At 53.7% G+C, this 11,664-nt stretch overlaps 3 protein-coding genes across 11 annotated transcripts in view; all 3 read left to right on the top strand.

Moving 5' to 3' along the window:
- SLC12A9 (solute carrier family 12 member 9) overlaps nucleotides 1-2,093 on the top strand; it is an 8,664-nt gene extending 6,571 nt beyond the window's left edge. Inside the window, exon 12 of the mRNA XM_023753874.1 lies at nucleotides 813-2,093. Within this exon, the coding sequence (XP_023609642.1) occupies nucleotides 813-1,699 (887 nt within the window). The 3' untranslated portion in view covers nucleotides 1,700-2,093. The remainder of the gene's footprint in view (nucleotides 1-812) is intronic.
- Nucleotides 2,094-2,869: 776 nt separating this feature from the next.
- TRIP6 (thyroid hormone receptor interactor 6) lies at nucleotides 2,870-6,044 on the top strand. 3 transcript variants are annotated; one of them, XM_023757454.1, is made up of 8 exons: nucleotides 2,870-3,060; nucleotides 3,157-3,282; nucleotides 3,568-3,957; nucleotides 4,284-4,377; nucleotides 4,489-4,658; nucleotides 5,104-5,282; nucleotides 5,422-5,662; nucleotides 5,774-6,044. In XM_023757454.1, exons 2-8 carry the CDS (start codon nucleotides 3,226-3,228, stop codon nucleotides 5,903-5,905), a joined length of 1,263 nt encoding a protein of 420 aa, XP_023613222.1. In that variant the 5' UTR covers nucleotides 2,870-3,060; nucleotides 3,157-3,225; the 3' UTR covers nucleotides 5,906-6,044. The 3 variants fall into 3 exon arrangements, with proteins under 3 accessions (XP_023613222.1, XP_023613304.1, XP_023613251.1); XM_023757483.1 differs by having other exon boundaries at nucleotides 2,874-3,060; nucleotides 5,542-5,662; XM_023757536.1 differs by lacking the exon at nucleotides 3,568-3,957 and having other exon boundaries at nucleotides 2,872-3,060.
- A 2,296-nt stretch (nucleotides 6,045-8,340) lies between these two features.
- Nucleotides 8,341-11,664, top strand: part of SRRT (serrate, RNA effector molecule) — a 12,575-nt gene continuing 9,251 nt past the window's right edge. For 5 of the 7 annotated variants that reach the window (XM_014445423.2, XM_023757283.1, XM_014451845.2 and 2 more), the window contains exons 1-2: nucleotides 8,341-8,621; nucleotides 8,879-9,018. In XM_014445423.2, coding sequence (XP_014300909.1) covers nucleotides 8,897-9,018 — 122 coding nt within the window. In that variant the 5' untranslated portion in view covers nucleotides 8,341-8,621; nucleotides 8,879-8,896. The remainder of the gene's footprint in view (nucleotides 8,622-8,878; nucleotides 9,019-11,664) is intronic. The other 2 variants (XM_014464208.2, XM_014452652.2) reach the window with 2 other exon arrangements.

Genomic DNA, 11,664 nt, shown 5'->3' with positions numbered 1-11,664 from the left:
AAAATAAAAACCCAGAGCGCGTTGGCCAGGAACTTGGGCACTGTGGTTGTTCCCACACCGAGCCCAGAGGCTCAGAGAATTGGCTTTGGTGCTGAGTGCATGTTTCCTGCCACCCCTGTACCTGCCAGCCATGATCTTTGAGCAGTGACTCACTGCCTGTGCCTCAGTGTCCTTATTGAAGGGAGTAAATAGTCCCTATGAAATAGCACTGCTTCAAGGGTTAATGAGTTAAATGAAACACCAAGTGCTTTCAACAGGATATGGCCCCCGGTTAGCATGCAGATGGTAGCTGTCCCTTTCCCAGGGATCATGCTTTGGACAGGCCATCATTAGGGAAACAGATTGGGCAGCACCGAGTCCTCGCCCTCCCCCAGCGGAGTCTGCAAGCTGTTTCCCTGGATCTCGAGGCCATCGGCTTGACTAATCAGGGGTCTGGTCCGCCCAGTGGAGTCAGACTCTCACTGCCCATCATGAAAAATGTGTGTTGCTAGAAGCTTGGAGTGAATACATCTTACTGCCACTGAAAGTGCTCATTAGTTAAAAGAATCTTAAGGTGAAACTTAGCCTATTTAAATGGGGGGATGAGTCATGGAGATGAACCAAGTAAATGCATGAGAAAGTGTTTGGGAAAACGAAAACTCATTATGCAAACCTGCATAATGTTGCCCTAAGAACCCAAGCGCAGTACAAACAAATCTCACACCTGATGTTGCCATCAGCATGTATGAGTGGATGCGTATAGCGTGGTATAAACTCAGCTGGCGAGTCTGATTCCTGTTGTTTTCTTCCTGTCTCCCCCTACCTGCCCCCAGGTGGCATGAAGCCCAACACGTTGGTCCTGGGTTTCTACGATGATGCTGTACCCCAGGATCACTTCCTGACAGACCCGGCTTTTTCTGAGCCTGCTAATGGTACCCAGGAGGGCGGGTCCCCAGCCCTGAGTACCCTGTTCCCTCCACCCCGGGCTCCTGGGAGCCCCCGAGCTCTAAGTCCTCAGGACTACGTGGCCACAGTGGTAGACGCCCTCAAGATGAACAAGAACGTGGTTCTGGCAAGAGCCTGTGGGGCCCTGCCCCCTGAGCGTCTGAGCCGGGGGTCCGGCAGTACCTCTCAGCAGCATCATGTGGATGTGTGGCCCCTCAACCTGCTGCGGCCTCGGGGTGGCCCTGGCTACGTGGACGTCTGTGGCCTCTTCCTGCTGCAGATGGCAACCATCTTGGGCATGGTACCTGCTTGGCACAGTGCCCGGCTCCGGATCTTCCTGTGCCTTGGGCCTCAAGAGGCCCCTGGGGCTGCTGAGGGGCGTCTCCGGGCCCTGCTGAGCCAGCTGAGGATCCGGGCTGAGGTGCAGGAGGTGGTGTGGGGTGACGGGGCTGGGTCCGGACAGCCCGAGGAGGAGGAGGAAGGGGACTTTGTGAACAGCAGGCGGGGAGACTCCGAGGCAGAGGCCCTGGCCTGCAGCGCCAATTGCCTGGTTCGGGCCCAGCAAGGGCGCGGCAGAGGAGGGCCCGGTGGGCCTGAGGGTGGGGATGGTGAGGAGGGGCCCACCACCGCTCTCACCTTCCTGTACTTGCCACGGCCACCTGCTGATCCTGCCCGATACCCCCACTACCTGGCACTGCTGGAGATTCTGAGCCGGGATCTGGGCCCCACGCTGCTCATTCATGGTGTCACCCCTGTCACTTGCACTGATCTCTGATGCCTTGTTGCTGAAGTAGAGCGTCCCGGCTGGCAGCCCACCTTCATAGCAGATGAGGAGGGAAGGGCTGCCTCCTGCCTGCCCTGAACATGGGACACATGGCCAGGGGGAGGTATTAGGGGGTCCTGGGCTAGGGCGGCTCTAGATCTCTAGGAGCGGGGCCCTGATGCACTAATTAATGCAGGGCGGCCCTCCCTGCCCAGCCAGAGGAGGGAGTCAGCTCTGCCCCCTCCTTCCCCTCACCGGTGCCTTGATGGGGGCTAGGTCTCTGCTTGAGACTCTAGGCTACCTCAGTCTCCCCCTCACCCGACAGACTCACTGACCCCGAGGTTGTGATGTTTTTGTTCTGTTTTATTTTTCTAACTGCTGAACCGAATAAAAGACCTAAACACTACTGTGGCTCAACACTGCTGGTGGGGGTGGGGGTGGGGGTTGGGTAGGGGGACAGGAAGAGGGAGAGGTCTGTATGGCCGGGATGGGGGAGAGAGGAGCGCTGGGGTGTCCCAGGGGCCAGGAGGCCACGTGCAGGGCTGGCGGAGGCAGCTGGGGGAGGCTCATGGCCATGGAGGCCGCCCGCAGCCCCCAGACTGGGGCTCCGCGGAAAGCCCTGCCTCCTGGGCAGCAGGGGGCCGGCTCCGGCGGAGGAGAGAGGGGTAAGGGGGGGAGAGGGACGCCCTTTAGAGCCCGGGGGGGCCACGTGACCCTCCCCCAGGAATGCGCTCGCGTCACCGGGGGCGTGGCCTTCCCTCCAATTAGGGAGGAAGGGGGGTGAGAAAGCCCGAAAAAGTTTCTTTCCCGGAGTCCCAAACGGGGTGTGTGACGGAAGGAGGGAGACGGGCCGGAGGCCCGGGGCTCCGTGGGACCCTGATCGCCGTGCGCAGCCCCCGCTCCAGACCATGTCGGGGCCCACCTGGCTCCCCCCGAGACAGCCAGAGCCCCCCCGAGCCCCTCAGAGACGAGCTCTCCCCCGAGACGCGCCAGAGCCGCCGCCAGCCCACGAGAGCGGGTAAGGCAGCCGCGAGGCACCGCGCGAGCCGGCTCCTGCCGCCCTTCCCCACGCGGGGCTGGGACCAGGGACCAGGGACCCCTGCCCTCGCGGCGGCCGTCCGGTCCCGCTCTCCGACCCCGGGTGTGGGTGGGTGGGAGGAGGAGAGGGACCGAGAGGGCACCTCCACCAGTGTCACCTCGGCCCCTTCCCCATCTCCATCTTCACTCTGCTTTAACTCATCCCAGCGCTCCAGCCCCACCCCAGGGTCAGTTTTTGCCCCGTCCCGGCCGAGCAGTGTTACCAGGCCCCCGGGGGATTGGAGGATCGGGGGCCGGCCTGGGTGGGGTGCCGTGGAGCACCCCCGCGCTCGCAGGTAAGAACCAGATTTTGGGGGGGGGGGTGCATAGCACCCTGGGCAGGAGAGGAGGCCATGTGATTTGCATTCTCCCTGCTTTTGCTCTATCCCCAGGGACTCCCCCCAGACCGGGGCCGGCTGCACCCAGGAAGTCTGGATGCTGAGATAGATTCCCTCACCAACATGTTGGCCGAGCTGGATGGGGGTCGAGGCCATGCCCCACGACGGCCTGACCGGCAGGGGACCCCCCTGTCCCTTCTCCCTGGCCCCTTTCCCTCACCCCAATCTCTTTTCTTCCCTGAACGCCAGCAATCATACTTCCGGGCCTTCTCTTATGTAAGTGATGCACACACCCACTCAGGAGCTGGGCCACCAGAGCTCAGTGGGTTGTCAGCCACTCAAGGGTGGGCCCTTGTCAGAAACCAGCCCTTCCCTGGGTGACACACACATGGGTGGGGGTGGGCTTCCACAGATGCGTGTCCTATAACGGCCTGCTCACTCCTTTTGGTCTGCATTTCTCCCCAGGTCTATGAGCCCCCTCAGCCCCCTGCCTACCGCCCTGGCTCAGGCTCCCTGAAGCTGAATGGAGGGGGTGTTCCTCCCCCGCTGCTCCCAGCATCCCCCTATGGGGGCCCCACTCCAGCCTCCTATGCCACAGCCAGCACTCCTGCTGGCCCTGCCTTTCCTGTGCAAGTGAAGGTGGCACAGCCAGTGAGAGGCTGTGGCCCTCCAAGGGGGGGACCCTCTCAGGCCTCAGGGCCCCTGCTGGGCCCCCACTTTCCTCTCCCAGGCCGAGGCGAAGTCTGGGGGGCTGGCTATAGGGGCCACCGAGAGCCAGGGCTTGGGAGTAAAGAGGAGGTCGCTGGGAGCTCCAGTCCTCTAGGAGGAGGAAGAGGAAGTGGGTACGGGCACCAGGTAAGCCCAGGGGAATGGGATTGGAAGTCCTCAGACAACTGGACGCTGATTGGGTCGGGTGGGGATGGTGTTCTAAGCCCTGGTTGTCAGGGACGGGGAGTGTCAGAGCTCCGCACCTCCCCTCCTCCCCCTAGGGGTGTGGGGCAGGTCTGGAACTGTAGGAGGGAGGGGACCCGAGTCACACACTAGCTTTTCAAGTCATGCCCTTGGACCCTGAGATGTTCTCCAGTGAGCTTTCTGGGTGGCATTTCCTGGTCACCCACAGGTATTTTGACAGCATTGAAAGCTAGAGGTAGTGCCACCAACTCCTGATTCTCAACTCCCAGGGTCCCCTGAGCCAGCCTCCTGAGGAGGAGCTCGAGAGACTGACCAAGAAGCTGGTGCATGACATGAGCCACCCGCCCAATGGGGAGTACTTCGGTGAGCGGAGTCTGAGGATGGGTGGACAGGGTGGGGGACTGGAGGGTCAGAGGGACACCAGCTCTGGCTTCCTGGCCTCTGCCGGTTGACCCTGTCCCTCCCTGTCCCCAGGCCGATGTGGGGGCTGTGGAGAAGATGTGGTCGGGGATGGGGCCGGGGTTGTCGCCCTGGACCGCGTCTTCCACGTTGGCTGCTTTGTGTGTTCTACGTGCCGTGCCCAGCTTCGGGGCCAACATTTCTATGCCGTGGAGAGGAGGGCGTATTGTGAGAGCTGCTATGTGGTGAGTGGTTGGGACTGGGGGCTGGAATCAGCAGAAGAGGCAGGGGCTGCCATCCAAGGTGGAAACCAGATGTCCATGAGGAACAGGGCTCACGGTGGGGGACTGAAACTGATAGACAAGAAGGGAGAAATTAGGCAGCTAAATAGTGGCTGCTGAAGGGGAAGGACAGAAGCCCCTTACAAATGTGAGGCATTTATTTTAGCGTTAAGGGAGTGTGTTGACCACAGCACACTGTAAGGCATATATTGAAGGGAACTGAAGCTCAGAGAGGCTACTTAACTTGTCCCAAAAGTTGCAGTGATGAGTTTTGCACTCAGATCTGTTCAAAGCCACCTTTCGCTAAATCACAGGCAGGGGGCTAAACAGATGGGTGGGCTGGCAGGGTGCCTGTAGGGCTGCCGTGGTCCTCCACAGACCCCCACCTTCCTGCCCTCCTTCCCAACAGGCCACCTTGGAGAAGTGCTCCACATGCTCTCAACCCATCCTGGACCGGATCCTTCGGGCTATGGGGAAGGCTTACCACCCTGGCTGCTTCACCTGTGTGGTGTGCCACCGTGGACTTGATGGCATTCCGTTCACGGTGGATGCCACCAGCCAGATCCACTGCATTGAGGACTTCCACAGGTCAGGCTAGATCCCCCGCCTTTGTCTCAGGATGTCTGCCTTTCCTGTCTTTCTCATTTCTTCATGTCCCAGTACCAGCCCCTTCTGTTTCCCACCCTTGCCATGCCTTGTTCTGGTTAACATGGCTTTCTTCCCCAAGATCCAAGACCTTACCTCTGGCCTGTCCTCTTCTCTCCTGCATCCCACCTTCCCTGGGCTCCGTTGTTAGTCTCCTCCAACCCTGGGGCTTGACAACCCCCTCGGCTCTCTTGTACCCCAGGAAGTTTGCTCCACGATGTTCAGTGTGTGGCGGGGCCATCATGCCTGAGCCAGGTCAGGAGGAGACTGTGCGAATTGTTGCTCTGGATCGCAGTTTTCACATCGGCTGTTACAAGTGTGAGGTGAGGGGGCCTGGCCCAGGGGAAAAGGAGTTCTTGGGGTCTGGGCTCGCTGGGTATAGTAGGACCCAGAGGTCTTGGCCCAGTGGAAAGCTGTTGCTTCTTTCTTAACAGGAGTGTGGGTTGCTGCTGTCCTCTGAGGGTGAATGTCAGGGCTGCTACCCCCTTGATGGGCACATCCTGTGCAAGGCCTGCAGTGCCTGGCGTATCCAGGAGCTCTCAGCCACCGTCACCACTGACTGCTGAGTCTTCCCAGAAGCACCTGCTGCATTCTCCCTTCCCATCTACCACCTTCCTTGACATCTACTTTTACAACTCTGCCACCAAGTACTGTCTCCTCTTCCTCCAACCATGAAATAATAATCTCTCAAGAGTTTACAAGACACTTTCAAGTCTATTGTCTCATCTGATTCTCACAGCAGCCCAACGAGGCCTAATTGTTGTGACTGTCTGCATTTTTAGCTGAGAAGTGACTTCCCCAGACTGCATGGTTCCCAAGTGGCAGAATCTAGGTCTTCTAAGCTCTGGTCCAATTTAAAAAAATGTTTTTATTGATTTTAGTGAGGAAGGGATAGGTATGGAGAGGTAGAAACATCGATGGGCTGCCTCTTGCACGCCACCTACTGGGGATTGAGCCTGAAACCTGGGCATGTGCCCTGACCAGGAATCCAGCCAGTGACCTCTGGGTTCATGGGTTGACACTCAACCACTGAGCCACACTGGCCGGGCCCTGGTCCAATTTTTTGCAACTTTGCTACAGTCAGCCCTCTATATCCCTGGGTTCAATCAACTGAGGATAGAAACTATTCAGAAAAAAAGTTACATTTAGCCTGGTTGGTGTACCTATGAATCAGGAGGTCATGGTTCGATTCCCAGTCAGGGTACATGCCCCGGTTGCAGGCTCGATCCCCAGTGAGGGTATACAGGAGGCAACCAATCAATGATTCTCTCTCATCATTGATGTTTCTATCTCTCCCTCTTCCTTCCTCTCTGAAATCAATAAAATATATTTTTAAAAATAGTTACATTTAGCTAATATGTACTCTGTGGTTAGGGCTACCATGGTTGCATCTGGTACTGAACATGTAGAGTTTTTTCCCTTGTTATTATTCCCTAAACAGTACAGTATAAAAACTATATACATAGCATTTACATTGTATTAGGCATTATATGTAATCTAGAGATGACTTAATGTATATAGAAGGATGTGTACAGGTTATATGCAAATACTATGCCATTTCATATAAGGGACTTAAGCATCTGAAGATTTTGGTACCCCAGGGGTCCTGAAATCGATTCCCTGAAGATACCAAGGTATACCAATGGATGACTGAATACACTTAAAAAAAAAATTGATTTCCAAGAGAGGAAGGGAGAGGGAGAGAGAGAAATATCAATGATGAGAGAATCATTGATCGGCTCCCTTCTGCACACCCTACACCGGGGATCGAACCCACAACCCAGGCATGTGCCCTAACCGGGGATCGAACTGTGAACTCCTGGTTCATAGGTCGACGCTCAACCACTGAGCCACGTAGGCTGGGCTGTATACACTCTTTTAAATGTAGTTTGCTGTAAAGACACCCCTCCTCTCAGTGCTGGGAGTAAGGCAGCATTTCCTATGAAATCTTCACACTCACTGAACAACCCACTGACTAGATCAGTGGTTCTCAACCTTCCTAATGCCACGACCCTTTAATACAGTTCCTCATGTTGTGGTGACCCCCAATTTCATTGTTACAAATTGAACATAATTAAAGCATAGTGATTAATCACAAAAACAATATGTAATTTAGGCGACCCCTGTGAAAGGGTCGTTCGACCCCCAAGGGGGTCGCGACCCACAGGTTGAGAACCGCTGGACTAGATGTTACCCCCTGGGGCTGTGGTCGGCAAACTGTGGCTGGCGAGCCACATACGGCTCTTTGGCCCCTTGAGTGTGGCTCTTCCTAAGCCTTAGGAGTACCCTAATTAAGTTAATAACAATGTACCTACCTATATAGTTTAAGTTTAAAAAATTTGGCTCTCAAAAGAAATTTCAATCGTTGTACTGTTGATATTTGGCTCTGCTGACTGAGTTTGCCGACCACTGCCCTGGGGTGATAGTGCATTTACTCTGGGGCCAGCTAGATAACGCCTGTTGATCAAGATCTCAACCTACAACCTCTGTCATCAAAGTACTGGTTGGGGATGAGACTGAGATTTGACAGTATTACTTACAAACGGGGGCACCTCTGCCGAAGAAGAGTAAGAATAATGAGTTTTGCAGGTACGGCATACTAGGCACCAATAAACGCTGGTTCTCAGGTGGGAACACAAAATGGTGGGAAATGCTTAAAATGGTCGCTCTACCCCGCTAAACGCCCGCACTCCTCAAGCCCCTGCCCCACGCGAGGAGATTGGGGAACAACCCCGATGAGGTCTTGAAATATCCCGAGCAAAGCGGTGGCGGCTAATGCCTACGGTCCAGAACCAGACACTTCCGGGTGAGTGCGACCTTCGACCTCGGCCTAAGGAAGCGCTCCTTCACGCCCAGAGGACTCTACCGCCCTCCCCAGGCTAAGCTTGGCCCAGCCCAGCCTCCGTAGTTCCTCACAGTCGCGCAGTTCCCGCCCCAGAAATATCGCGAGCTTTCTGAGTTCCCCGTACCTTCCCATCATCCCCCTGTGCTCCCGGCCTTTCCCTCTTTGGTTTAGTTCCAGTTAGGGCCGCTCGGGTAGTAGTTTGTAGTTCGAGGTGCAGTTCCGCGAGTGACGCAGGCGCTGCGCGAGCGGCGCGCGCCGACCGCTCATCCTCGACTGCCCCGCTCTCATCGCGTCTCCTCGGCCCCGTAGCTGAGAGCCCGAATCTCCCTCTCACCCTCTTCCCGGTCCTCACCGCGCGCCCGAGGCAAGGGGCGGGCCCAGGTCTCCCAAAGAACCAGTACGTCGGAGTGCGAGACTAACGGTCGCGACCCTCCCAGGTGGGGGATGGGAGGGGCCTGGGAGCCGGGGCTGAGGCAGGAGGGAGGGACAGGCGCCCAGAGCCGATGGCGGGGTGGGGAGGGTGGGCGGGGGAGTGGAGTGTGGGGGCGGTCCGCCCGCCGGGGAAGAAGACAGGATGGCGGGGACCGCAGACGGCGGCAATTGCGGGAAGAGGCGGGTGTGCTGCTCCAGAGGGGCGAGCCTTTCCTCTTCTCGTCGTTGTCCAACACCCTGAGCACCCTTGTCTGGGCCCCAGGCCCCCTTTGACGGCGCCATGGGTGACAGTGATGACGAGTACGACCGAAGACGCAGGGACAAGTTCAGGAGAGAGCGCAGCGACTATGACCGTTCGCGGGAGAGAGATGAGAGACGCCGAGGGGACGACTGGAATGACCGGTAAGACCCTTTCCCCCAGTTTTGTCCTCCGGCTCATTCTGCTGCACTCCACCCTCATTGCCTTTCCTTTTTCATTTGAGGAGGGCAAACTGAAATCGTTCATACTTGATTGTTTCATGTGGTTCGTTAAACCTAGTTGCTATTGGCCAAAGATTATTGAAATATCCAGAAGATCAAAGCAATAGGACTAAGAGAGTTTGAGTATGGAAAAGCAATCTTTATAAATGTACTTGAAACGTGTGCATGTTACTGTGTGTAAATTATACTTCAGAAAGGTTGGTTCAGACAAAGTAGCATAGAGTCGATGTGAGTGGCGAGGTGGTCGGACCAGTTCCCTGGCAGGAGATGATTACATTTCTGTGGTTGTCCTGCCTAAAGTCAGAAAGGTCTTTGGACAGTGATGGTTGAGTTCGACTGTGATGGGACTAGGTCTGATTCGCCAGTGATTAGCTTTCTGGGATATTCTTGAGTTAATGATAGGTCGGGTGGCTTTCATTAAGAAACATGTGATGTGATTTCAAAAAAAAAATCAAGATTAAGAGAAACTGTGGAAGATTTTGTTTTTTAAATATAAGAGGTGTCACCAATATCTAATAGCTGATGGCAGTGGCTCCATTTGGAAACATTACCAGAAAAAAAGTTTTTGCTGACTTACTGTGATAACAAATCATTCGGTCTGTAAGTCGGAGTGTCTCTCTTCACTGTAGAGACTCTGGCACTTTGTTTTCTTTGGTTATTTTCTTTTTTTTTATATACTTTATTGATTTTTTACAGAGAGGAAGGGAGAGGGATAGAGAGCCAGAAACATCGATGAGAGAAACATCGATCAGCTGCCTCCTGCACGCCCCCTACTGGGGATGTGCCCGCAACCAAGGTACATGCCCCTGATCGGAATCGAACCCGGGACCCTTCAGTCCGCAGGCCGATGCTCTATCCACTGAGCCAAACTGGTCAGGGCATCTTTGGTTATTTTCTAAGAAAGAAGGAAAGGTGTTCTGGATTTTGAAGATGAATAAGATGTAGTTTTTTAATTTATTTTTTATTTACCTTAAATATGGTTGTAAAAAGTTGATTTTCAGAGAGAGAGAGGAAGGGAGAGGGATAGAAAGAAACATTTATGAGAGAGGAACATCATGGCTGCCTCCTGCACACACCCTTACTGGGGATCCAACCCGGGGTCTTCTTGGTTCCCGGGTCAACGCTCAACTGCAGAGCACACTGGCCTTTATTGCCCTTCAGGAGCTTACAGTCTTGGGGGGCAAAATGTTCTGGGGTGTATGCTACAAATGAGTACGTATGAGAGATCATCATAAAGATGGCAGCGGTTGAAGGAGCATCTTTTAAGGGAGGGGAACAGTGGTGGAGGTGGTGTATTGGGGAGAGCTACGGGAAAGTAATGCTTATAGCAAGACTTGGGGAGATGAGTGCGAATTCCCCAGACATTGGTAGTGTGAACAGCTTTGAGTTGTGGATATAATGGGTGCAGAAAAGAGCAGATATTCTAGAGTAGTGGTTCTCAAAATCCACGTGGTCCACAGACTCTAGGGTGTGTGTGAGATTAATTACAACTATTTTTATAGTGCCGTAGTATTGTTGTTTTCACTGCACAGTGACATTTGCACTGCTGGTGCTATAGCAATGGTAGGTAAGACTGCTGGTGCCTTAGCACAAATCAAGGCAGTGGCATCAAACAAAAACAAACAAACAAACAAATGAACAAAATAAATAAACCAAACCACTTACACTTAATGTCCTTGATGAAGCAGTAAAACTTTTATTAAATTGGATTCTTGCATTTACATTTTTTTAATACACATGACAAATGGGAAGTATGCATATAGGAGTAAAGTGGTTATCTTGAGGAAGAGCATTGTGGGATTAAACTGAGCTGAATAACAGGTTTTTTTAAAATGTATTTTTATTGATTTCAGAGAGGGAGAGAGAGGGAGAGAGAGATAGAAACATCAATGATGAGAGAGAATCATTGATCGGCTGCCTCCTGCACTCCCCCAACCAGGGATCGAGTCCACAACCTAGGTATGTGCCCTTGACCGGAATTGAACCTGGGATCCTTCAGTTCACAGGCTGACGCTCTTCTCAGCTGAGCCAAATGGGTTAGGGCTTGTTTTTTTTTTTGTTTTTTTTAGTTGTTTAAAAATCTGAACGAGCCCAGCAGGTGTTGCTCAGTGGTTGAGCATCAACCTATGAACCAGGAGATCCTGGGTTGATTCCCTGTCAGGGCACATGCGTGGGTTGCAGGATTGATCACCAGTAGGGGGCGTGCAGGAGACAGTCGATCAATGATTCTCTCATTGATGTTTCTCTCTTCCTCTCCCTTCCTCTATGAAATCAATAAAAATATATTTTAAAAAATCTGAATGAAAGTGTCAAATATTGGTTATCGTATTTGGGTGTTTGGTAGAAATTTTCTTGAAAACAAACTAAGAGAATCTGTTACTTCAAGAAAAATTGTCACTTTTTTTTAAAAAAATATATTTTATTGATTTTTTACAGAGAGGAAGGTAGAGGGATAGAGAGTTAGAAACATTGATGAGAGAGAAACATTGATCAGCTGCCTCCTGCACACCTCCCACTGGGGATGTGCCCGCAACCAAGGTACATGCCCTTGACTGGAATCGAACCTGG

Source organism: Myotis lucifugus, unplaced genomic scaffold, assembly GCF_000147115.1.
Source record: "Myotis lucifugus unplaced genomic scaffold, Myoluc2.0 scaffold_0, whole genome shotgun sequence".
In the NCBI taxonomy this organism is placed as follows: Eukaryota; Metazoa; Chordata; class Mammalia; order Chiroptera; family Vespertilionidae; genus Myotis; species Myotis lucifugus.
Note: the sequence above shows the minus strand (reverse complement) of the source record. Positions and strands in the feature narration are given on the sequence as shown.

Coding starts and splice junctions, on each gene's coding strand:
- TRIP6 (XM_023757454.1), top strand. CDS start 3,226: ATGTTGGCCGAGCTGGATGGGGGTCGAGGCCATGCCCCACGACGGCCT. Junction 3,958..4,283: donor GAAGTGGGTACGGGCACCAG/GTAAGCCCAGGG, acceptor CTCAACTCCCAG/GGTCCCCTGAGCCAGCCTCC. Junction 4,378..4,488: donor GCCCAATGGGGAGTACTTCG/GTGAGCGGAGTC, acceptor CCCTGTCCCCAG/GCCGATGTGGGGGCTGTGGA.